The following is a 26763-nucleotide window of genomic DNA, read 5'->3' on the forward strand; positions in this document are numbered from 1 at the left end:
GAGACACCCAGATGGTATGTTGCTTCCCAGATGCCAAAGTCATGGACGTCTCTGATCAGGTCCACAGCATTCATGGGTGGGGGGTACTAAACAGTTGGGAGTCATGGTACATATTGCTACAAATAATTTCTTCCCCCTCCCCCCCCCCCCCGAGCCTGTCCCGCTGCTTGTATCTGATTTATCTCCCTTTCATCTCGCTGCTACCATCGGGTACAAGGTGTAGGAGTCTTGACTGGCTGCACTCACCTCAGCACTGAATTGGTTCTGCAACTGTGGACTCACTTTTGGGGAGTCTGTGGTTCATGTTCTGTGTGTTATTTGTTGCTTTTTAGTATTGTTTGCACAATTTGTTCTTCCCCCCGCCCCCCCCCCCTATATATTGGATGTTTGACAGTATGGGATTTTTTTTAGGGATTCTATTGTGTTTCTTTGTTTTGTGGTTGCCTGCAAGAAGATGTATCTCAAGGTTGTCTATGCTATACGTACTCTGATAATAAAATGTACATTGAACTTTGAATGTTTTGAATGGCATGGGTAGGAAAAGAGGGGATATACTGAAGAGAGAATATAGGGAATTGGGTAAGAAGCTGAAAAGCAGGACTTCAGGGTAGTAACTTCTGAACTGCCGCAGGTGCTACGCAACAGTGAGGGTAAAAAATAGAATGACTTGGTAGATGAATGTGTGGTTGAGAAATTGGTGCAGGGAGCAAGATTTCGGATTTTTGGATCATTGGGATCTCATCTGTGGAAGGTATGACCTGTACAACTGAACTTGAGGGGGACCAAAATTCTCAAGTGCAGGTTTGCTAGATTTGTTGGGGAAGATTTAAACTAATTTGGCAGTGGTTGAGAACCAGAGTGATAGGACTGATGTTAGGGCAGTTGGTATACAAGTAGATGCAGTGCGTAGTGAGACTGTGAGGAAGGATAGGCAGATGATAGGACAAAATTGCAGTCAGTGGGATGAGCTGAAGTGTAACATGGGGCAAAATTGAAAAGGGTGATGAACACAGATCTGAAGGTGTTCTGTTTGAATGCACACAGTATACGGAATAAAAACAGTTAAAAATTGGCAGGTATGATGTTGTGGGCAGAACTGAGTCATAGCTGAAAGAACAGCTTGTGGTTGAGGCAATTCTGGATTTGGTGTTGTGTAATGAACCAGATTTGATTAGGAAGCTTAAGGTAAAGGAACTCATAAGCAGTGGTCATAATATAGAATTCAAACTGCAGTTTGAGAGGGAGAAGCTAAAGTCAGATGTATCAGTATTACAGTGGAGCAAAGAGGGTTACAGAAGCGTGAAAAAGGAGCTGGCCAAAGTTGTTTGAAAGGGAACACTAGCGGAGATGATGGCTGGTGTTTCTAGGAGCAATACAAGTAGTTCAGGATAGATACATCCCAAAGAACTATTTTAAAGGGAGGATATGGCAACCATGGCTGACAAGGGAAGTTTAAAACAGTATAAAAACGAAAGAGAGCAAATAAAATGTCAAAAAATACTGGTAAGTTAGAGGATTGGGATGTTTTTTAAAAACCCAACAGAAAGCAACTAAAAGAGCAATAAGGAGAGAAGATGAAATATGAAGGTAAGTTAGCTAATAATATAAAAGAGTACACCAGTTTTTAAAAAAGATATTTAAAGAGTAAAAGAGAGGCGAGAGTAGATATCAGACTGCTGGAAAATGATGCTGGAGATGTGATAACTGGGGATGAAAATGGTAGTCAAACTTATTCGGTATTTTACATCAGTCTTCACCATGGAAGACACCAGCAGTATGCCAGAAATTGAAGTGTAGGGCAGAAATGAGTGTAGCTGCTATTACTGAGGAGAAGGTGCTTGGGAGGCTGAAATGTTTGAAGGTAGATAAGTCACCTGGACCAAATGGATAATTCCCCAGGATTCTGAAAGAGATAACTGAAGAGATTATGGAGGCATTAGTAGTAATCTTTCAATAATCACTCAATTCTGGAATAATTGTGAAAGACTGGAAAATTCCAATTGCCATTCCACTCTTTTAAGATCTGAGGGAGGTAATAAGACTGGAAAATATAGGTCAGTTAGGCTAATCTACAGTATTTGGAAAGATGTTCAAGTCCATTATTAAGGATGAGGCTTTGGAGTACTTGGAGAAACCTTAGAGCATGGTTGAATTTATTTTATTTCTTAGATCCTTCACATACACGAGGAGTAAAAATCTTTACACTAAACCTGCAATCATAGTAATTTATATTAAATAGAACAGTCGATGTAACATAGAAATACACTCAAATCAATGTGAGTTAATCAGTCTGATGGCCTGGTGGAAGAAGCTGTCCCCGGAGCCTGTTGGTCCTGGCTTTTATGCTGTGGTACTGTTTCCTGGATGGTAGCAGCTGGAACAGTTTGTGGTTGGGGTGACTCGGGTCCCCAATGATCCTTCAGGCCCTTTTTTCACACCTGTCTTTGTAAATGTCCAGAATCATGGGAAGTTCACAACTACAGATGTGCTGGGATGTCTGCACCACTCTCTGCAGAGTCCTGCGATTGAGGGAAGTACAGTTCCCATACCAGGCAGTGATGTAGACAGTCAGGATACTCTCAGCTGTGCCGTTGTAGTAAGTTCTTTGGATTTGGGGGCTCATACCAAACTTCCTCAACTGTCTGAGATGAAAGAGGAGCTGTTTCCTTAAGGGAAACCTTTTCTGGCAAATCTATAGGAATTGTTTCAGGAAATAAGAAGAGTTAGTGGATATTGCTTACTTTGATTTTCAGAAGACCTTTGATAAGGTGCTGCACATGAGACTGGTAAACAGGATATAAACCCTTGGTATTCCAGGAAAGATACTAGCATGGATAGAAGATTGGCTGACTGCCAGGAGGCTTTTTCTGGTTGGCTGTGAGTAACTAATGTTCTGCAGGGATTGGTGTTGACATCTCTTTACATTATTGTTCTAATGATTTCAGTGACGAAATTGATGGCTTTGTGACTATCTTTGCAGACAATACAAAGGTGGAGGGGCAGGTAGTTTTAGGAGAATGGGCAAAGTGCCTGATGGAATATAGTGTAGGGAAGTGTATGGTCACACAGTTTGTTAGAAGGAATAAAGATGTAGAATATTTTCTAAACGGAGAAAATTCAGAAATCAGAGGTGCAAAGGGACTTGGGAGTGCCATTGCGGAATTCCCGGAAGTTTAACTTGCAGTGTGAGGCAGTGGTAAGGAAAGCAAATGAAATGTTTGCTTTCTTTTCGAAAGGATTAGAATATAATAGCAAGAATGTAATGCTGAGGATTAATGGGGCATTGGCCAGACTGCACTTGGAGTATGGTGAACAGTTTTGGGTCCCTTATCTAAGAAGGGATGTGCTGCCATTGGAGATGGACCAGAGGTTGTTCACAAGAATGTTCCTGGGAATGAAATGGTAAAGTTATGAGCAGCTTGCAATTGCTGGAGTTTAAAAGAATGAGGGGGATCTCATTGAAACCTATCAAATATGAAAAGGCCTTGTGAGATTGGATGTGGGGAGGATGTTTCCTATATAATTCCTGGGGGAATCTACGAGCAGGGGGCACAACCTCTGAATACAATGATGTCCCTTTGGAACAGATGAGGGAGAATTTTTTCAGCTTGATGGTTGTGAATCTGGAATTCATTGTCACAGACAGCTGTGGAGGCAATGTCATTGGATATATTTAAAGTGGAGATTGGTAAGTTCTTGATTAATAAGGGTGTCAAAGGTTACTGGGATAAGGTAGGAGAATTGGGGATTGAGAGGAGTAATAAATCAGTATAAGACCATAAGATATAGGAGCAGAAGTAGGCTATTCGGTCCATTGAGTCTGCTCCGTCATTCAATCATGGGTTGATCCAATTCTTCCCCACTTCCCTGCCTTCTTCCCATATCCTTTGATGCCCTGGCTAATCAAGAACCTATCTATCTCTGCCGTAAATAAACCCAATGACTTGGCCTCCACAGCCGCTCATGTCAACAAATTCCACACATTTACCACCCTCTTACTAAAGTAAATTCTCTGCATCTCTGTTCTAAATGGACGTCCTTCAATCCTGAAGTCATGCCCTCTTGTCCTAGACTCCCATACCATGGGAAATAACTTTGCCATATCTAATCTCTTCAGGCCTTTTAGCATTTGGAATGTTTCTATGAGATTCCACCCCCCCCCCCCCACCCCCCCAATTCTCCTGAACTCCAGAGAATGCAGCACAAGAGCTGCTAGATGTTCCTCATACGCCACCTTTTCATTCCTGGAATCATTCTCATGAATCTTCTGTGAACCCTCTCCAATGTCAGTATATCCTTTCTAAAATAAGGTGCTCAAAACTGCACACACTTGGTCTCACAAGTGCCTTATACAGCCTCAACATCAGACCCCTGCTCTTATATTCAAAACCTCTAGAAGTGAATGCCAACATTGCATTTGGCTTCTGCACCACTGGCTCAACCTGGAGGTTAACCTTTAGGGTATCCTGCACAATGACTCCCAGATCCCTTTGCATCTCTGCATTTTGACTTCTCTCCCCATCTAACTAATAGCCTGCATGTTTATTTCTTCCACCAAAGTGCATGTCCATATACTTTCCAACATTGTATTTCATTTGCCACTTATTTGTCCATTCCCCTAAACTATCTCAGTCTCTCTGCAGGCTCTCTGTTTCCTCAACTCTACCTGCTCCTCCGCCTATCTTTGTATCATCAGCAAATTTAGCCATAAATCCATTAATCTCATTGTCTTAATCATTGACATACATGGTAAAAAGCAGCGGTCCCAACACTGAACCCTGTGGAACTCCACTGGTAACCAGCAGCCAGCCAGAACAGGATCCCTTTATTCCCACTGTTTTCTCCTGACCAGCCAATACTCCACCCACACTAGTAACTTCCCTGTAATTCCATGGGCTCTTATCTTGCTAAGCAGCCTCATTGTGTGGCACCTTGTCAAAGACCTTCTGAAAATCCAAGTACACTACATCTACTGCAACTCCTTTTTCTACCCTGCTTGTAATTTCCTCAAAGAATTGCAGTAGGTTAGTCAGGCATGATTTTCCTTTCAGGAAACCATGCTGGCTTTGGCCTATCTTGTCATTTGCCTCCAAGTACTCCGTAATTTCATCCCTAACAATCGATTCCAACAACTTCCCAACCACTGATGTCAGGCTAACAGGTCTATAATTTCCTTTCTATTCCTTAGACTCTATTATTTTGTCATATTTGTGGAGGAATAAACGTTCTAGAATTAATAAAGTTTATCTCCAAAAATCTAAAAAAGAGGGTGGCATGGCCTTACCTAACTTTCATTTATATTATTGGGCAGCCAATATACGTTGTGCTACCTTTTGGTCTTTTTTTCATGGCCAACCCGAGTGCCCTAATTGGGTGGCAATGGAGTTGAGTTCCATTAAAGATTTATCTATTTCTGCACTTCTTGGCTCTGTACTCCCTAGTCCCTTTTTTAGATATCTCCAAATTAGACACTTTATTAATCCTTTAATTCCTAACTTCCCTGAAATGCCTGAGAAAAATGTTATGGATTTATTTCTTTCTATTAATCCACTGGGTAAAGGTTTAATATTATTTATTTGTGATAAATTAGCATTCTTACGGCGTGCCCCTGTGGATAAAATTAGAATGGCTGGGGAGCATGATTTAAATATTTCTTTATCTGATGAGACTTGGGACTCGATTCTCAAATCGGTTAATTCAACCTCTCTTTGTGCTCGCCATTGCCTTTTACAGTTTAAAATTGTTCATAGAGCCCATATGTCTAAATCTAAATTATCTCGATTTTACCCTAATATTAGTCCTCTTTGTGATAAATGCAAAAGGGGCGAGGCCTCTCTTATTCATGTGTACTTGTACTGGTCCTGTCCTATCTTGGAGAAATTTTGGAAAGATGTCTTCATAACTTTATCTTATATTCTGAATCACCACTTAGAACCTAAACCTTTAATTGCTTTGTTTGGTGTTTTGGGTGAGACAGACTTACGTTTGAGTTCAACTAAGTGTCGAATATTATCTTTTGCTTCTCTTCTGGTTAGACGTTTAATCCTCCTTAGATGGAGAGATGTTGCCCCGCCCACGCATGCTCAATGGCTTAATGATATTATGTCCTGCTTAGACCTTGAAAAAATTCATTATTCAATTCTTAATTCGGATATAAAGTTCCATAAGGTCTGGGGACCTTTTATTGAGTACTTTCATAACCTTCCTCTTAATTAAGGTTTTTTTTTTCGGTCCCTTGCTTTCAGCTCTTTTTTTTTGGTAGTAGGCATTATTATCTTCTGTTTTTAAGTGTATTTACAGTTTTGGGGGTTTGAATGTCCTGATTTATATTCTCTATATTGTGTTGTGGTTGGTCTGGAGTTTTTTTTTGTTGTGGGGCTTGGGGAGGATACCAATTTTATATGTCTTCAATTCGGGTGCTTTCTCAATTATCTTTTTTGTATTATATTATTATTGTATGTTTATTTTTGCACTGTACTAATTTTCTTCATTTTGATTTGGGTTTTTTTAAAATCTGTAGCAATGTAGAAAATGCATAAAAAAACTAATATAAAAAAAAAATTCCTTTCTGCTGCCTCCCACCCTTCTTAAATAGCAGTGTAACATGGGCAATTTTCCAGTCATCCAGTACAATGCCAGAATCTATTGATGCTTGAAAGCTCATTGTTAATGCCTCTGCAATCTCTCCAGCTACTTCCTTCAGAAGCCAAGGGTGCATTCCATCAGGTCCAGGAGATTTATCTACCCTCAGACCATTAACGTTCCTCTGCACCTTCTCAGTCGTAATTTTCACTACACCTACTTCACTTCGCTGACACTCTTGAATGTCCGATATACTGCAGATCTGCTCCACTGTGAAGACTGATGCAAAATACGCATTCAGTTCCTCTGCCATCTCTGTGTCTCTCATTATAATATCCCCAGTGTCATTTTCTATTGGTCCTATATCTACCTTCAACTCTCTTTTACCCTTTATAGCAGTGGTTCCCAACCCTTTCTATGCCCCACACCCCTAGGAAATGTTTGATTAATGTTCGCACCCCCTACAAAAGTAATACCACATTTGAAGATGAAGAAGTCTAATTTCTAATTTTTGAACCACATACAATACTGCGGGTGAACAAATTGAACTTAAAAAAATAAGCTTTTAACTCAGCGCATAAAATGCAAATATAAATTGAGCAATCAGATTCGAATTTATTCAGAAAAAATTGTAAACAGTAAAATCAACCCCAATTGTGAACATAAAATTCAATGACTTCTTTGCTCCTGCTTCTCATTCATGATTTTGTCAAAACGTGGAACTTCCTTGTTGACTGCAAGCCGCAGATCTGCCTGTGGATTCAGGCGATTCCTAGATTTTGTCTTGATTGACAAAAGAGAACTGAATCCAGATTCACACAAGTATGTTGTTGCAAATGGAATGAGGACACGGAGTGCTTTTCCACCAAGTCTTGGGAACATATCCAGTGCTGCACACCAAAACTCCTGCTGCACACCAAAACTCCTCCAAAGTCTTGCTTTCAAATTGCATTTCAAGAGCTCAATTTGTCCGCAAATCAATAAGATCTTCCTTCAGCTCTTCATCATCTGACATCTTCTCCAAATTGTAGGAATATGGATTCATGATCCATTCTTCTGAAATCTTCAAGTCTCTAGCAGCAAAATATCCATCAAACGATTCTGACAGCATTTCCAAGTGAGCCACAATTACTTCACACACAGTAGGAGTTATGGATCCAGCATCATCAACCATCTCTTCTAGTGAAGGAAAATTTGAGAGACTCCCTCTTTCGATCCTTCAATGCCAAAGACATACCTTTTCTTTGAAGGCATTCAACTTTTCACAAGCCTTCAATATGTTTATCCCTTTTCCTTGAAGAGAAACACTTAGGTCATTCATACGAGTGAAAATGTCTAGCTAAGTAAGCCAGCATTTGGGCGAATTCTTGTGATTCCATTGCCCCAACCAGATCACATTCACGCTCCTCCAGAAAAACTTTGATTTCTTCCCGCAGTTCAAAGAAGCGGGTTAAAGCTTATCTTCATGACAACCAACAGACTTCTGTGTGGAAAAGCAAAACTGAATGCTCACTTCCCAGATCCTCACAAAATGATTTGAAGATGCGATGGTTCAAAGCACGCCCCCTGATCCAGTTGATGATCTTCACACAATTATCAAGGACTTTCTTCAAATTTGGAGGCAATGTTTTTGATGCCAAAGCATGCTGATGAAGAAAACAATGGGTAACTTGCAAGTCTGGAATCTCCTTTTTCATCAATGCAGAAAAACCAGATATATTTCCAAGCATTGCAGGTGCCCCGTCAGTGCACACAGAACCAATGACTTTGATATCTAAATCATGTTTGGCAAAGAAGTCTTTTACCAGCTGCATCACATCCTTTGCAGTTGTGTTTGTTTTCAGATCTTTACAAAACAGGAGATCTTCCTTCACAGCACCATCATTGACATACCTCACTAATGTGATGAGTTGACTACAACCGGAGACATCAGTTGACTCATCCAACTGAATAGAGATTTTAAGAGGACTAGCTCTGACATCTGAGATGACTTGGTCCAAAATATCTTCTCTCAAATCACTGATTCAGTTGTGAATGACATTATTTGATAGGGACACCTGTTCAAATTTTTTTCTTGCTTCTTTGCCCAGGATAATTGTTGCCATTTCCAGTGCACATGGCTTGATGAGATCTTCTGCAATTGTATGGGGCTTCTTGGATTTGGCCACTTTATATGCCACTTGGTATGAAGCAAAAAGTAGTGGTTTTTCAACAGAAACAAAACCTAATTTTGGAAGAGTTCCTTGTGAATCAAAACAAGCTCTTTTGATTTTCAATGACCTACCATCATGTCCTTCAACATCAGCTCTGCAATGCTTGTTCTTGAAGTGCTCCTGAGACTTGGATGGCTTCAGATTTGAGTTTGAAAACACAACGCTACAAAGAATGCACTGAGGTTTTTGCAAGCCATCGTTTCCTGTTGTGCAAGTGAAACCAAAGCACACATAGTCATCATTCCATTTCCTTCTTTTTGACATGATGAAGGGTTAAGGATCAAGAGAAAAATATGAGCTAATATGAGAAAAACTATCTGACTAAGTCAGGGATGACCGCTTTACTCAACCAGACACGCCTATAGCAAAGTATCGCGAGAAATAAGCTTTCGATTATTATATTGCGATATTATCTGCTGTTACGCCAAGATAAATCGTGAGGTGGAAATGCTATGGGGACATGATGTGACTTATTAGACTACTCTTTACTGAATTTACACACCTATTTCCGACGATTACCGGAGATATGAACTCCCATCACACGATTCAAAGTCCTCGGTGCTAAACGTGATACCTGAACTAACACAATTCAAAATTATCAACGATTCAAGGAAAAAACCTTTTAAGAGAGAAAAAAACATTGAAATTCAAGAACTTCTTTAATGCATTGAGACAAATACGAATGAATGACTTCAGCTGCTTTTTATCAAAATGAGGCTTTTTAAAATTTTATAATTGAATAATTTAACTACTGTCTGCAGGTTTGGTTTTAACGCAAAGTCGTTACTCAATGGTTGATTTGGGATGTATAAAGATTTTGGCATTACGAGATGATTTTTAACTCTGAGATGTAACCTTCTAGCTAACATTGATGAGGCTTCTCATCTCTGAGGTGTAACTTCCCAGGTAACACTGATGAGAATCCTCAACGCTGACTCGGGCAGCGGGAGACTGGAGTGTGCTTGGGACAAGCGTTACTACCACTTCTCAAGGCACACTGGCAGCTGTCTGAGTGATGACTCGTCACTCAAGGGCACAAGCCACTCTTTGTAGCACCTCCTGAAATTCCATCTCGCACCCCAGGTTGGGAACCCCTGCTTTATAAACTTGAAAAGCATGAAGGAAGGCAAGGCAAACACTAGGCCAGATGGCCTAATTTTGCTCCTGTATCTCACGGTCTTATGGTATTGCTGACTGAGGCATCATGAGAGAAGGAACATTGGGATTTCACTGTGGTGGATGTACGGACAGAGGTCTTTGTAGTTGAGCCATGTCGTACTGTTTCTCAATGGCGTGGAGAGTTTGCTGAAGATTCTCAGGTTGGCGAATCTGCGAATAAAAAGCAACGCGGCAGACTGTAATATCATAACAGCGAATATTAGTCTCCCCTTTTGCTGTGAAATGGGTGACATCTCCCTGTCAGGTAAACAATAGTTTTTGTTGACTGCAGATCATGTTCTCTCTGGGTGCTTTGTTATTGCTTGGTGAGTGATGGGCGCAGATGCTTTTTTGCTGAAGAGGGGACGAGATTGATGTGTTGATGCTTGTGCGTGAAGGGGGAGGGGTTTTGGAGTTCCAATTTTTTTTTTGTTCATTTTTTTGGGGACTCTGCTTTTTGTGGATGTCTGTGAAGACTAGGTAGTTCAGGTTGTATTCTGTACACATTCTCTGATAATAAAATGGAGCCATTTGAAAATGCATTATTATGTCACTGAGATAACGGGGGCTTTTGTAATGTAACGCTAAGTCATACAATGCAGTAATCATAAAATCAATTGTTAACTAGTTATGTTACCATTCTTAAAAGATAAAAATAATAGGAATAGCAGTATACTGGTTAGAGTTGGGAATTTGCCAAAGACTTCCGGTAAGATGGCGGCGAGCTTGGCCACAGTGGCCACTCTGGATCCAACCATCTGTATAATTATTCATCCTTTGTCTTTTCTACGATTGCAAGATACTGCTGGTTGTCAAGAGTAGCAAGTACTACAGGTCTACCTCATCAGCGAGTTGCTCAATAGCAATGGAGCTGGACTCATCACATACCGTTGTTGTGTCGTTGCCTGGTCTTCTTGCGTACCATTGTTGTGCCGAGGCTGCGCATAGTGCTAAAAAAAGGTGATTATCTTGGATGTTATTCTTGTGATCACAAGACCCTGTTGGACATTGGTAATATAGAATACTGCAAGTCTGATTCATTGGTTAATTTGAGAGACCGATGGCAGGGCAGCTGAGTTGCCTTGGTTGTAGTGAGCACTGGGCCTTCAGGCAGTGAGGTCGCCTGTTGCAACTGCCCAAGAGAGAAGATGCTGAGGCAGTGTGGGAGAGAGCAGACTGTGCTGAAATCTGTGCTGGGTTGGGGGTCTGCCCCTCCTGTTGGTGCTGCCTTCCAGTGTTTGCTTGGTGGAAGAACAATGTGGACAGCGTCCCATGGACCATCATTCAACAGGCCATGCCATCAGGGACTTGGGCTATATATTTTTCTGACTGTATGTTTTATGCCATCATAACTATATGTACAGTGTGCTCTTGGTAATGTGTTTTTTATTTCGGCCCTGCAGGAACGCTGTTTCATTTGGCTATGTTCATGTATGTTTGAATGACAATTAAACTTGAACTGGACCTTAAATTTCACCTAGGCAGGCAGAAATCATCTGGTTAGATTACACTGGCCTCATTTTGTGTAGACTTGAAGAACACCTTCTTAAATGATGGTCTACAGAGTTCTTGTGGGAATAAAGTCCATTTTTAAAGAGGGCAATAGAAGGAAAACGCTTGGTTTGGAGAGGAGATGCTGTTCTTTGTGCTTAGGTTGGACATTGTTATCACATGGTGGGAGGCTACAGATAGATAGATCAGAATGACAGTGGGATAGAAACAAGAGCTCTGAGACCGTGGTCTGAACGGAGCTGCTCTGAGAAGTGGGTATCCAGTCTGCATTTGGTTCCTCCAAAGTGGGGTAGCCCACATTGTGAACACTAAATGCAGATGAATGGCTACTTCATCTGGAAGGACTTTTTGGGTTCCTGAATTTAATTTCTCTCTTTTGAACTGTCCCCAATAACCCATTACCAGATAGTCTCTATGACAGATCTCTGGGCAACCTTGGCCTTAAACTGTCAGGTATACAGTATTCCCTTTCTCCTAAGAATTTTGCCTGACCTAGTATTTAAAACAGTTTGTTTTATTTCAGATATCCAGTGTTGAAATTTACAAATTTTCATACACAAATATTGTGGTTTGATCCATACCTGGATTTGTATTTGAATTATATTGTGCTTGAAATTAGTATGGTTAAAGTATTGATTTTAATTGTCTCAAAAATACAGTTCTGAATTAATATGGTGAATTTTAGATATCTTTTAGATAACTTGTGATGAAATTCAGTCTGTACCCTATTTCCAGTTTCTCCTATTTCCAGATTTCAAATATGGGTAACTATGTTGTATCGTTTTTAATATGGTCAGGTACTACTAGAAATTTGAGCAAAAGGCAGTGGGATGTGCAATGAGTTAATGAATAATGAATCTGACACTATATCCAGTATAGGCAATTTTAAAGTCTTTCTTGCTGTCTGTTATTCCTGCTTGGATTCACCACCAAGTGAGCATAGCTTATAAACACCTGATGAACGGTCTCAGCTCGGAATGTTGACTATTCTTTTTCATAGATGCTGCTTGATCTGCTGAGATTCAGCATAGAGTCATAGAAAAGTACAGCAAGGAAGCAGGCCCTTTGGCCCATCTAGTTCATGCTGAACTATTTAAGCTGCCTATTCCCGTCAACCTGCGCTGGGACCATGGCCCTCCATACCCTACCATCCATATACCTATCCAAACTTCTCTTAAATGTTGAAATTGAGGTCAGCATTTAAGAGAATGTTAAATGCATGCACCACTTGCGCTGGCAGTTCATTCCACATTTTCATGACACTCTGAGTGAAGAAGTTTCTTCTCATGTTCCCTTTAAACATCATGTTTCACTCTTAACTCATGACCCCTAGTTGTAGTACCACCCAACCTCAGTGGAAAAAGCCTGATTGCATTTACCCTATTATACCCCTCATAATTTTGTATACCTCTATCAAATGATTTATCAAATCATTTTGTTGTAAATATCTCTGTAAAAGTTGTGTGGCTAGACCGTGAGGCCCAGCAAGGAAATAACAAGTTTATCTTCAAAGATATATGTTAAGTTATCTTTTTATGAACACAACTCTTGCATTTAGCAATATAGTCAGACCCTGCATAACGCTACCCCCACATAGCGCTGATTCATTACAACGTCATTATTCAATCCTTTATTGAAATTCTTTTAAATGACAAAAATTCATTGTAAACAATACTTAAAACTTCTCTAGTGGCTGCCCTTACAATAACTGTTCAATTAGCCAACATGGACTCTGAGCCACTCACAGCCAATCACTTATTAGTTCAGGCTCTGCCTCCCTCAATGTGTGTAAACGTTCTTGCATGCTTGCCAACTTATTCTATTTTTTTCACTCATAATGTCCGGAAAATAGCTTGCAACTTCCAGTGAGGGTAGTGTATCTAAGTTGTCTAGGAAAAGCATTAGCACGGATGTAAAATTGCAAGTGATACAGCATTTGGAAGCTGGTGAGTGGGGTGTGGATGAAACTATGGACAGAAGCATGCGATGACATCCTCAGATTTCAGGCAGAACCAATCAACCAAAACATCATTGAACTCTTCAGTGAAGCGGGATTAGAGGATATTAATGATGGCGATGTTGAAGTGTTACCGCATTCTCATGGTGAGAGCCTTAATAACAAAGAACTTCAAGAATTGGCAGAGCAACGCATCATGGGTGAATCTGAGGACATGGATGGAGAAAAAGAAACACCAACAAGAAACCTCACCACAAAGTTCCTCAGCACTAGCATCAGCACGATCACACAAATCAGGGACTAGCTTATCGATAATGGACTTCACTGGGAACAAAGCAATAAGGCAAAGAGAGGTGTTCTCAACGTGATTTCTTGCTACCAAGAACTGCTTCATGAGAGGAAACTTAAGAAAAGGCAGTTAAATCTTGATACCTACTTGAAGAAAAAGCCAAACTTAGAGGACCCACGGCTTAGTCCCTCCTCTAAGATCTAACCACCAGCCGCTTCCCTCTGCTGTTGCTGACAACTGATGGATAGGTTAGGCCTTTTTGCATGTTTGTTACTCCATGAATTACTGTGTATACATAAAGTAAATTTTCATATCCCAGGTTTTATTTTTTTAAAAAGGGCTCACACATCCATTTACGTAATGTTATAACGAACCCGCATACCGCTAGTTTACATTGCTTTCTATCTCCATGGAACATCTCCTCAGAGTTAAGCGAGGTCTGAGTGTACCTGATTTGATATTAATGTAACTTGTAGTTTTACTAGTTATATTTTTAGAATTAAAAACTTTTAGTTTGGGATTGATTTATTATTGCCACCTGTATCAAGATACAATGAAAAGTTTGTTTATATTGTTCATACAAATCAAATCATTGCAGAGTGTATTGAGGTAGAATAAGGTAAAATAATTACAATCCAAAGAAATGTGTTAAAACTATCGAGAAAGTGTAGTTTAGGTAAACAATAAAGCACAAGATTACCCTCTATTTTCTGATGTAGGTTCTGTAAGAAATCAGTTCACAGTTAAAGAATTTTCAGATAGCAAAGCAGAAATGAGAAAGTACACCTTTTGGTTATTATTTACTGCCCCATAGAAAGTTTTAAATTAGGATTAAAGCTTTAGATTTAAGTTATCATATTTTAGTGACTGTGTGCTTTAAAACTCATTATATATTGAAAACTTGCAATGGAATTGTACCTCTGATATGTTTGTTTGCCATTTAGGTGAGTCCTTAGGCTGTAAAGTTGAATAGTTTAGAGTTTACAGAAGATTAGTTTTTACTTAAGTTTTTGTCCAATTCAATGATTTTCCACCCACCACTTCCCAAATGTGATGGAGGAATCAGTCCCATTTGTTGAGGAGTAGGAAATTATTTCTGGACACTTCAGGATTTCCACAATGCTGCTGTTTTACTGTTGTTATTTCTGTAAAATCTGAGCCAGTATATTTGTATCCAGAGAATGCAGCTTGTATTTGAGATTTTTGTTTCATTAAGTAGTTCTTTAATTCTAGAATTGAAAACAAGTGATTCACAGCTCAAGGGCTTCTACTTTTCTCATGCATCAGCAAGCATCAGATGTATGGAGATGGGTTTTTAAATTAATTTTTCTCTTTTGTTTAATTTCATCAGTGTAGCTAAGATTAATAACTGTAGAGAAGTAAAGTTATCAACTTCGAATCTGTAAGACAAAGAGAACATTTTAATAATGGTGAGCGGCTATAGTGATTTTGTATAATCATACGCTCATCACTAAAGTAATGCTTGGATACAATCTAATCAGAGAATCTAAAGGAATACAAATTAGACTTCAAAATGAAGTCATCTATGGAGTTTAATATGTAATGCAGATAGTTTGGGAACAATCACTGTCAAACTAGAGAAAGCATATGTTGCAAATTTATCTGGATGATCAGCATGTTAATTTAAATCTTCATTTATGTCACTAGAACTGATTATCTGTCAATTAATGCATTACATTTCATGGTAGCTTACTATGTACAAATTGTTCCTGCTTATTTAACTGGCCATATTTTAGAGCCCGAAGATTATGAATCAGAATTGGGTTTATTATCACTGTCTCGTATAATGTGAAATTTGTTGCTTTGTGGCAGCGCAAAGACATATAATTACTATCAATTTCAAATTAAATAAATAGTGCAAATATGAATAACGAGATAGTGGTCATAGTTCATGGATCTGATGACATTGTAGGGAAAACAAGTGCACCTGGGTGAATCTCCTGTTGGTGCAGGGAGGACATGCAAACTTAACGAAGACATCGTTTGGAGATGAGGATTGAACCTAGCCCCAGGAGCAGCAGATGTACCTGCTGTACCAGTTTGTGCTACTCTGTGTCTGAGTTATTTTACTTTTAGCATTGGCTATCAAATAATCAAAAACTGCTACTTTTAGTGTATATTTTCAGATATGTATGTTTCAGATTTCAAAAATTTCCTCAGTTAAATAGTGTTTTTTAAAAAAAAATTCTAACGAATACATTTAGTAACAGTTCAAAAGCCATGACAGCAGCAAGCACTTGAAGGCTGTCAGGATGCTCAGAACATGTGGCCTTGTAGTACACTGCCAAAGGTGGATTCAATCACTGATAAGGGTTCAGTTCCAGCCACTGCTTGTAAGGTGTGTGTGTATTTTCCCTTGACCACGTGGGTTTGCTCCAGGTGCTCCAATTTCCTTTTACATTCCAAAGACGAGGTTAGGGATAGTAAGTTGTAGGCATACTTTGTTGACACCAGCTATGTGGCAACACTTGCAGGTTGCCCAGCACAATCATCACTGATTTGATTTGAAGCAAACAATGTATTTCACTGTATGTTTCAATGTACACGTGACAAGGAAAGCTAGTCTTCTCATTGTTTCTTGGGGGAAACTGCAAGGGTCCTGACTAATGGGCTTTCACATTGTGATAAGGTTAGTGTCTACAGATGGGCATAGTAGGCAGCAAATCCAGATAGTAGGCATATCCAAGTCCAGATCCCATGTTTAAGAAATGGTGTTTTGGCATTGGAGAGGGTCCAGAGGAAGTTTACAAGAATGATCATGGGAATGAAAGGGTTAACATATATGGAACATTTGATGTTTCAGGGCCTGTACTCACTGGAGTTTAGAACAATGAAGGGGAGTCTCATTGAAACCTACTGAGTATTAAAAGGCCCAGGTAGAATGGATGTGGTGAGGATGCTTCCAACAGCAGGAGAGTGTAGGACCAGCGGGCACAGCCTCAGAATACAAGGACATCCTTTTAGAATAGAGATGAGGAAGAATTTCTCTAGGCAGAGGTTGGTGAATCTATGGAATTCATTGTCATTGCATTTATTTAAAGTGGAGGTTGATGGGCCCTTGTTTAGTAAAGATATCAAAGGTTTTGGGAAGAAGGCAGGAGAATGGGGTTGAGAGGGATAATAAATCAACCAAATGGCGTAATTCTGCTCCTATGTCTTATGGTGTAAGCTGTTCTTAAAGCATTGAATGTGGGTTTTCAGGCTTTTGTATTGCTTCTCTGACAGAGAGCATGTCCCAGGTTGATGGATGCTGCTTTCTTGAAGCATCATCTCTTCAAGATATCATGGTTGTTCTATGTGTTATGATGAAACTGGTGCTCTATAACCCCATGCAGCTCCTTGTGATCTTGTGTTTTGGAGGCTTCATACCAAGCTGTGATGTAACTAGTCAGAATACTCTATACCATTCATCTATAGAAATTTGCAAGAATCTTTGGTGACATACCATTTCTGCTCAAGCTTCTGATAGAGTAGAGCCATTGGCGTACCTTCTTCATGATTGCATCAAGGTTTTAGGGCATAAACACAACAGCACAAGCAGTATCTACAGAAATAAATAAACAGTCAACACTTTGGGCTCAGATCCTTCAGGGCTGGAAAGGAAGAGGGAAGAAGCCAGAATAAGGAGGTGAGGAGCAGAGCGAGAGGACAAGCTAGGTAATGGATGAAGCCAGGTGGGTGGTGGAGGGGAATGAAGTAAAAAGCTGGGACATGATAAGTAGGAAAGGCAAAGGGCTGGAGAAAATATCTGATAGGAGTGGAGAGAAAGGGAGGGAGGAGGGCCACTAGGAGGAGGTGATTGGTATGTAAGAGGCCAGAGGGTGGATAGAGGAAGGGAAAAATTAAAAGAAGTTGGAGAAATTGATGTTCATGCCATGAGGTTGGAGGCTACCTAGTCAGAATATGAGGTGTTGCTCCTCCAACATGAGAGTGGCTTCATTGTGGCAGAAGAAAGGGAATGAAGATGGAAATTGAAATTGTTGGCCACCAGGAAATTCTGTTTTTTCTGGGTGGAGCTGAGGGGCTCAACAAAGCGTTCCCCCAATCTATGTCGGGTCTCACCACACTGGGAGCACTGGATACAGTAGTCAACTCCCAACAGATTTGCGTGTAAAGTACCACTGCCTCACCTGAAGTGATTGTTTGGGGCACTGAAAAGAGGAGGAGGATGAGAATAGGCAGGTTTAGCACTTTGGCCACTTGCAGGTAGATTAGTGGGGAGGGACAAATAGACAGAGGGAGTAGGGGGGAGGGAGCTAAATATGTCTTTGGTGGTAGTGTCCCGTTGAAGATGACAGAAGTTATGGAGATTGCTGTGTTGGATGAAGAGGTTCATCGGGTAGTAGGTGAGGACAGGAGGAGCTCTACCCCTGTTGAGGTGACGGGAAGATGGGGTGAGCGCAGACATCTGGGAAATGCAGGAGATGTGGGTGATGACAGCATCAACAGTGGAAGCAGGGAAACCTTGTTCTTTGAGGAAAGAGGATATCTCTGATGTCCTGGAAAGGGAAGCCTCATCTTGGGAACAGATAAGGTGGAGACAAAGAAACTGAGAAAAAGGAATTGCATTTTTATAGGAGAAAGGGTTGTAAGAGGTATAGTCAAGATAGCTGTGGGAATTGGTGAGTTTATGAAAGATATCACTAGAGTTTGTCTCCAGAGATGGAGAAAGAGAGATCGAGAAAGGGGAGAGATGTGTCAGAAATGGACCAAGTGAATTTAAAGGCAGGGAGGAAGTTGGAGGCAAAGTTGATGAAATTGATGAGCTCAGCATGGGTGCATGAAGCAGCACCAATGCGATCGTCAGTGTAACGCAGCAAGAGTTGAGCATTACTAGGGAAGGCTTGAAACGTGGACTGTTCCATGTAGCCAATGAAAGTGCAGGCATAGATGGGATCCATGCATGTGCCCATGTTTACACCTTGGGTTTGAAAAAAGTGGGAAGAGATGAGAGAGAAATTGTTGAGGGTGAGGAGCAGTTCTGCCAGAGGGAGGAGAGTGGTTGTGGAGGGGAACAAGTCAGGTCTGTTGTTAAGAAAGAGGCAGAGAGTCTTAAGGCCTTCTTACCGGGGATGGAAGTATATAGGGACTGAACATTCATGATGAAAATGAGGTAATCAGGGCCAGGGACTTGAAAGTTGTTGAGGAGATCAAGAACATGTGAATGTTGTGGATATAAGTAGGAAAGGACTGAACCAAGAGAGATAAAATGGAATCAAGTTATGTGTATGCAAGTTCATTGGAGCAGGACCAGGCGGAAACAGTGATCCTACCTGGACAGTTAGATTTGTGAATCTTGGGTAAATGGTAGAAGTGTGCAGTGTGGGGTAAGGGAACTATAAGATTGGGGCTGTGGATGGGAAGTTTTCAGAGTTGATAAATTTGGTGATGGTGTAGGGGACAATTTTCTGATGGTCCTGAGTGAGGTCCTTTTCAAGGGGTAAGTAAGAGGAGGTATCTGAGAGTTGCCACCTGGTCTGAGCAAAGCAGAGATCAGTCTGCCACACTACAACAGCACCCCCTTTGTCTGCAAGTTTGAAGATGAGGTTGGGATTAGTGCGGAGAGAGTGAAGGCCAGTGCGTTTGGAGTGGGTAAGGTTCGAAGTTGTGAGAGGAGTGCTGGAGTTAATTGAGTCAGTGTTTTGTTTGCATTTGGAAATGAAAAGATCCAGAGACTCCTCAATGTGTGTGTTCTTCTAACTTTCCCTTCTGGAAGTCCAAAATCCTCTCCTTAATTTTGCTGACGCTGAGTGCGAGGTTGTTGTTGCAGCACCATGAACCAGCTGAACTGTCTCATTCTTGGTGCCGTCTTAAGATTTTACTAACAATAGTGGTAAAATCTCACTTGGCACAAGTTTGCATTGTTATAAACTTGCTTGTGTTCCCATGAAGTTAGAAGTTTGAGGACTGACATTATGCAGGTATTTAAAATGATACAAAGGAGTCCAGAGAGTAGATAAAGTTTTATCTTTCCTCTTGTTAGGACATCCAAAACAAGAATCAATCTGGAATAAAATTACCAAGCTATATTTTTACACAAGGGGTTATGAAAATTTGGAATTTGTCCTCTTGATGGTCTGCAGATGTTGGGCTACTTAAAATTTTTGAATTAAGAGATAGATTTTTGTTGGGCAAGGGGATTAAGAGGTGTGGATTTCCGCTCTGGGAAATTTCTCATGAATGTCAGACCCAAATGCACAGTTCCTCTGCAATGTAGTGCTGTTTTGTTCAAAAGTTCATGTGCAAAGAATTTCAGTAACAACTTAAATGCAATTGGAACTGAATGTTGTGAAAAGCAGTAATGCTTACATGGTAGCATGTGTGTGCAAAATATTTTTCCTTGTTTCATTCTGGCAGAAAGATATGATTCATTAAAACTTTGCTCCTTGGAGAATAGAAAATATTCTTCCAACTTTTTATTTCACTCCGAGGGTATCTAAGTTTTACTGAACAAATTCTAGATTTTATTTCAGTTTTTAACCAAAACAAACTTTCAGTTGGCTTCATGTCCTCTTTAACGTGTTCTTCAGGTTGGGTATTCTGAAAATGCTGGCCTCTTTAATGTACGTTTGTTTTATTTTGCCTCCTTTTTTGTGGGCACTTTACTTCGTCTTTCTTCCATACTGTTGATAGCATCTTGGAAATACAATAAAGAAAATAAACATGCTTTTCATAAATCTTTGGGTAAAGTAGTTGTTCTTTTTAACATTTAACCCTTATTTCTCTAATGTTTGCTTTTTAATTTTTCCCCTATTAGAGTGACCTCAGTTCTGTGGTAATTTTTTATTTATTGCTACTTTGCACATTGATTTAATTGCAATATAATCACAATTGCTTTAATTAACATTAGCTAAATTTGTCAAAAAGTACAGTACCTTGAAAAAGTATTCAGTTCCCAACCCATTGTTCACATAAGTGAGTATTACAACCAGGGATTTTGATCAATTTAACTGAGAATTTTTGTTTGTGAGTCACTTGCTCCTTTTTTCACAGTAGGGCCCAAAAGAAGGAAAATTGTAAAGCATGAAATACTAAGAATTCAAAAACTGTATGTCAGTAGTACAAAAATATTCATCCCCTTTTGCTGAATACTTAGCTGAACCATCTCTCAGAGCTATTACAACCAGTTATCTTTTTGGATAAGTCTCTATGAGCTTTGCACAACATGATGGAACAAGATTTGCCCATTCCTCCTAGCAAACTTGCTCAAGCTGTGCCAGGTTAGTTGGGGAGCAGCGGTGGTCAGCAATCTTGAGGTTTTGCCAGAGATGTTGGATTGGGTTATAGTGAACTCTAGGACACTCAAGGACATCAAGTTTCTTCATTTGAAGCCACTCCATGGTTGTTCTGGTAGAGGCTAGCAGGTTTTTTATCCTAGATCTCTCTTTATTTAGCAACATTCATCTTCTCATCAATCCTGACCAGATTTCCAGTCCCTGCTGCTGAAAAGTGTCACCCATAGCATGATGTTACCTCCACCATACGTTACAGTAGGAAATGTGTTACCTGGCTGATGTGCAGTATTAGATTTATGCCACACATATTGCTTAGCCAAAAAGTTCCACTTTAGTCTCATTGACCACAAGCCCTTCCACATCTTTACAGTGCCTTCTAAGTGATGCTTTGCAAAGTCTTTACGGGCAAGGGTCTGCTCTCTTTTTAGCCAGGATTTCTTCCTTGCCACTCTTCCATAAATATCCTTTTTGTGCAAGGTCCTAGAGATTGTGGAGCCATAGACTTCAACTCCAGTTCGGTCACTGACTCTGCAGCTTATTCAGTGACTGTTGGTATCACAGTAGTTTCTCTTACAAGTGCCATTCTTTGGCGACTAAGTTTAGAAGGGCGGCCTGACCCTAGGCAGTGGGGCGTTGATTGTATATTTTTTTTCACAACAGACTTCACTGAGTTCCAAGGTATGTTCAATGCCTTTAAGGTGACCTTATACCCTTCCCCAGATCTCTGCTTCTATAGTATCATTTCCTATACTTGTCTTGAATGCTCTTTTGTCTTCATTTTGGTTTGGTCTATTGAAAATCTACCATACTGCTGGATGTTACACAGAGAGATAGAGGGTAGTTATTCATGTGATCCTTCAATTCTCTGCATCGTCAGTTTGGGTGAGTTGGAAAGGAATATATATTATTGCACCTGAGGAAAGTTAGCATAGTAATTACAAAGGGGATGAATACTTTTTCAGCCTCACAATTTTGGTTTTTAATTTAAGTAAATTGTTGACAGGTTTTAGAATTTTTCTTTTGATTTGACATGGTGCACAATATTTTGTAGATTAGTTCAAAAATCCTACTTCGTTATATTTAAAATTTTTAAAATGAGACAGTAAAATGTGAAAATAGGTGTAGGGGCTGAATACTTTTTCAAGACATTGTAATGGAGAAGCATTGGTCCAATTTAAATTATTTTTAAATTCAGTTAGATATTCCATGAAATTATGACCAGAAAATAAATAACTACAAAATTTGTTAATTTTTAAGAATCCAATTTTTCTGAATAATCTGCAATTTTATTTCAGTAAAGATTTGACGGAAAATTCAAAAATAATTTTGTGATGAGACTGAATTATAACAAACTTATGCTTTTCCATTATATCACTAATCTCATCATCCAAGCTTGCATAAAATTTCTGCTAAATGGCACACAAAATTAATTGAATCAAGGGGGTTTGAGCAATGGATTTGTGGGAACATGTTTTGTCAAAGATGGTATTTTAATAATTCCTTAATATTGATGATGGTTTTGAGATATGAGCAGGTGAAAGTGATTTTGATGGTTTTAAAGTTTAAAAAGTTTGTAGGACAGATCTAAAATAGAACATAGCTAATATTGAAATTCTGATGATGATTTGCTGCTTTTCATAACTCGTTGGAACCTACCAGCAGATGCTGTCAACGGTGAAAATTTCTCTGCAATTTTATTTTTGAGGAAGTTTAATAAAACCATGAGGGCTTGAAACTTTAATGTTTCAGATCAATAAGAGCTGCTCTCTAGCTGATTTTAAAAAGCAATTGCATCTGTGGAGTAAATTACATTTGTAATCAAAATCTTGTCATTATCAAATATTGAAGTAATTCGTTCATACTTGATTAAACTTGATGTAAAACTGCAGGAAACTGTTCAACACATTAACGTTTATGTTAACTTTGAATAAATCTTTATAGGTCTAACTATTACATAAACATTCTTTATTCTGTCCTAATATGAATAATCCTAACCACAGAGTGGTTCTTGTTGTCCATGTGTATATATTTTTTTTGACAGCAAAGGTATTCTTTTGCTGACATTGATAATTCAATGTGAAATCATGCCAGTTTTTGTTGTTTTGTATTGTAAATGTATGTGCTGAGAGTTTGCAAACTCACTTCATACATATACCCTAAAGCCGATTTTAAAAACTTATTCCTTGGTTATATACATAGTTGAATGCTGATGAAAAACAATACTAGTTATATGTTATCCAGACCCACATTTAAGCAATGCAAAACACTGTTCTGTGGAAATGGGTATAGAATGGGATAAACAGTATGATTATTCCACTTAAATTTCAGAAACCTGTATTCTGTAAACAGTTTTAGGCTTCCTTTTGTTTTTAATTAATGGCATGTGCCAATTGGAGAAAGGACAAATAATAAATTACTTCATAATTTTGCTCCTCACTGTATTCATACTAATTTTATTGGCTGCAGACAATTGTTGTTTAATTAAATTGGTTATGGTGAAAGTGATTCTGCTCTATGGCTGCTAATTATCTTAGTGAATGCAGAGCTAGAAATATATACCAATTATCAAGGCTTTTTAACAATAGGAATACATCTGACCTGTATTATAATTACTGTGTGCATCAGCTATTTTTATTTGTTAACCATATGGAACCTTGAATGCAAACTTGAACATGTTTCTACTGACACATTGCATATCTATTAGTAAAAAATTCTGAATTGCTGCTCAGTTTTAAACAGGGTATTCAGGAGTATTTTAGGCAATAAATGCTCATTAATAGCATAATCATTTAAATACCCTTGTACTTTATTAAATCTTAAAGAACTTTAATATTTAAGTTAATTTATAAGTTGCATTTTAGGAATGTCTCATATACTCTACTGAAGCTACCATTTTTAATCATTTGTTTTAGTTTAAGATTTTGGTGTATTGTCAGAGGGGAAAGTAATGCTGTTTTCTAAATACTCCTCATCGATGACTTAACTAATGTTTATACTCAACTGTTGTACTGTAGAAAATAAATAAGTGCATTTATCACAAATCCATTGCTGTAACTAAATTAATAAGCTAATGTTGAAGTATGGTATAAATTATGCTTCTGCTTTCCTTTATTAATTACCTTCCCTGTTATTCCAAGGCATGAACTAATATTTAATTCACAGGAACTGGTATAATTTTATTAAGAAGGTTTTCTTTCTTATTTATTTTCACCCCTCAACCTACCCTTCTCCAATGCCTCCTCTCACCCCTGTAGACAGATGAAGTCTTTTTGGAAGCCCAGATACAAAATATTACAACTACCCCAATGTACATGGAAAAAGTTTCACTTGAACCATCCATGATGTATAATGTAACTGAACTGAACACAGTCAATACAGGAGAGAATGGGTAAGAAACTTTAAAGTCACGTTTGAATCAGTGCTACAGTATAATTCACCATGGCATATGTATTTCACAGATTGCATTTTGTAGAGAAAAATCAAATCAACTTCCCTATTCCATCTTTGCGTGACTTTTTCCTTCTCCAAAAACACTAAATTTCCACACCTTCTTTTCTGTCCTGTTAAATGGAAGCTAATGTGCATGAATTGTGTTTTCAACCAGAATGAAATGTTGGATCTTCATCTGGTAAAGGTTCTAGAATTTGACTGAATTGAATGCTACTCAGTGAAACACATAGCATCAAATCTGATGTTACATGATTTTTTCTTTACAAAATAATCTTCAGAGCTGGCAAGTTTAGGAAAGAGATGGGAGAAAAAGAATTGAAGATGTTTGTAAATGTAATATACAGTGCTTTAATGTTTCATTAAAATTGTTTTGAAATTAATTAAAACATCCTTTTTCATGCAAGTTGTTCAGATCATATCACTGCACATGTATGTGCTCATCCTGTTGGCCTCTTTTTAATTATATTCCCTATACCTTGTTTGTTCACAAAAAGTAAAAAAAAAATCATTTTGGATAATTAGGTAATCAATGCTGTTAGTTTTTTTATATTATAAGTGAAAGAGGTTTATGTCCGACTTATATTTGTCTTGCAAGTGTTACAAGAGGCTACTTTATTTTTAAGAAATGTTTAATTTCTCAAATTACAGCAAATTTAAACAAGTTGATAAAACAATGGTGTATTTTTCATCAGTTGTTATGCACTGGGCAGTTTGAATATTTAACATTGTGCTGTATGTTTGCATCTTTCATTGACAAGGGAAATTTATTAGTTTGAAATGGCCTTTTGCTTGGTTAGTTGTGTACACCAGAATGTAGTGTAATCATGCCTTTCTCTACTGGTAGATTAGATAGAATCGTGTAACTGTATCAAATAGCTCTGATTATGCTATAATAGTTTGGGACATTCTGTGATGTTCAAGCAAATTGCATCAATTTCCAATTCTCTTATAATTTTACTTAGTAGGTGCAGATATCAAAGGGGAAGTGATTAGCTAGATGCAGTTCTAAGTCTACATGATTTCATCTTGATTCCATTTGGTTGCAAGTGGCTGTATGGTTTATCCATTGACTTTTGAATCTTCTCCACCACATTGTGATTGAATATTCATTTTCTGAATACTCACCTGAAAACTGCAATAAGAAAAAATAATTCAGATTCTTCAAGACTATTTTTGTTCTTGGAGAGCACAGATGATTTGATTCAATTTGACTTATGACACTGAATTGCTTTAATCTAGTTGGATGTTTTCTTTCGGTGGTAAGGTCAGTAGTAGGTTGCGTGTTTAACGATTTGGCTCATTTATTTCCGAGCTGGCAACAGTGCAGAAACCATTCCAGACAAATGCAGTAATATAGTCCACATTTTTTCCTATGTTGTTGCCACCTGTTTTGTGTGGAAAGTTGGTTCTAGTATCCAAAGGTTTTTTCTCAGTATCATTGGTGAAAACTTTGTTTAGCATGGAATCATTTGATATTGGTATTTTTTGGTCAGCACATTCTATAGGTTCATCAATCGGTTATTACGCCTCTTCCTGAAAGTTGCTGTTTTCTTTTCTCTAGTATTCATCCTACATGATAATGGTGTGCTCTGGTAATGTGCACTACATTGCCCTGCAAGGTCTGGAAATAGTTTGCAGCTTAGTACAGCACACAAACATTCTTGAAACTTGTTTTAAAAATTTCTGGGGTAAGCTAAAGTTAATAACCTTGAAACCCAATAAATGGAAATAGAAGAGCCAGTGTAATTCAAACTGAAGCAGAGAATATTCTATTCTGTTGCACCCTGATATTGTATATTTTAGCATCATCGTGTGCTGGGCCTGCTTTTTCTAGCTATTTTTCACCAGCTGTGTATTACAGGCAGATATAAAATGTCACTGGGAAACCCCAGTCTATAAACTCGCTGCTGTACAACTTTTGTCAGAATTTGTACACATCATTTGGCTGGGTGTATCAAATTATAGACAAATCATGAAGATGTTTTCTTTCATTTTCAGGCCTGCTGTCCCAGCTATCCAAGCTGGGAAGAAACTGCAAATTAAAAACCCTGAAATGGTCTGATGGGGTAGGAGACTTAATTAGACCAGGAAGTATTAATATTTATTCTGACTATTTACTTTGAGTTGGCTGGTGGCAATAGTAGAAGAACACTTCTCCTAGTGCCACCAGCAAACTCAAGTAAATAGTTCTCCTACTCCAATATTGGAAGGATGAAGTCAACCTTGATTTCCATTTTTGATGGCCATCCAAGGAATATATCTTTAGATATTGGCTGAAGATAGTCTTGGTTTTAGTAGGTGCACTTTAAAGATTGAATAAATACTACTAATCTCTGAAAAGTAGAT

At 38.7% G+C, this 26763-nt stretch overlaps 1 protein-coding gene across 4 annotated transcripts in view; it reads left to right on the forward strand.

Annotated features, from left to right (window-relative positions):
- Positions 1-26763, forward strand: part of trappc13 (trafficking protein particle complex subunit 13) — a 66248-nt gene that overhangs the window by 24498 nt on the left and 14987 nt on the right. For 2 of the 4 annotated variants that reach the window (XM_073064532.1, XM_073064533.1), the window contains exons 8-9: positions 20490-20507; positions 24222-24355. In XM_073064532.1, coding sequence (XP_072920633.1) covers positions 20490-20507; positions 24222-24355 — 152 coding nt within the window. The remainder of the gene's footprint in view (positions 1-20489; positions 20508-24221; positions 24356-26763) is intronic. The other 2 variants (XM_073064534.1, XM_073064535.1) reach the window with 1 other exon arrangement.

This window comes from Hemitrygon akajei, chromosome 13, assembly GCF_048418815.1.
Source record: "Hemitrygon akajei chromosome 13, sHemAka1.3, whole genome shotgun sequence".
Lineage (NCBI taxonomy): Eukaryota > Metazoa > Chordata > Chondrichthyes > Myliobatiformes > Dasyatidae > Hemitrygon > Hemitrygon akajei.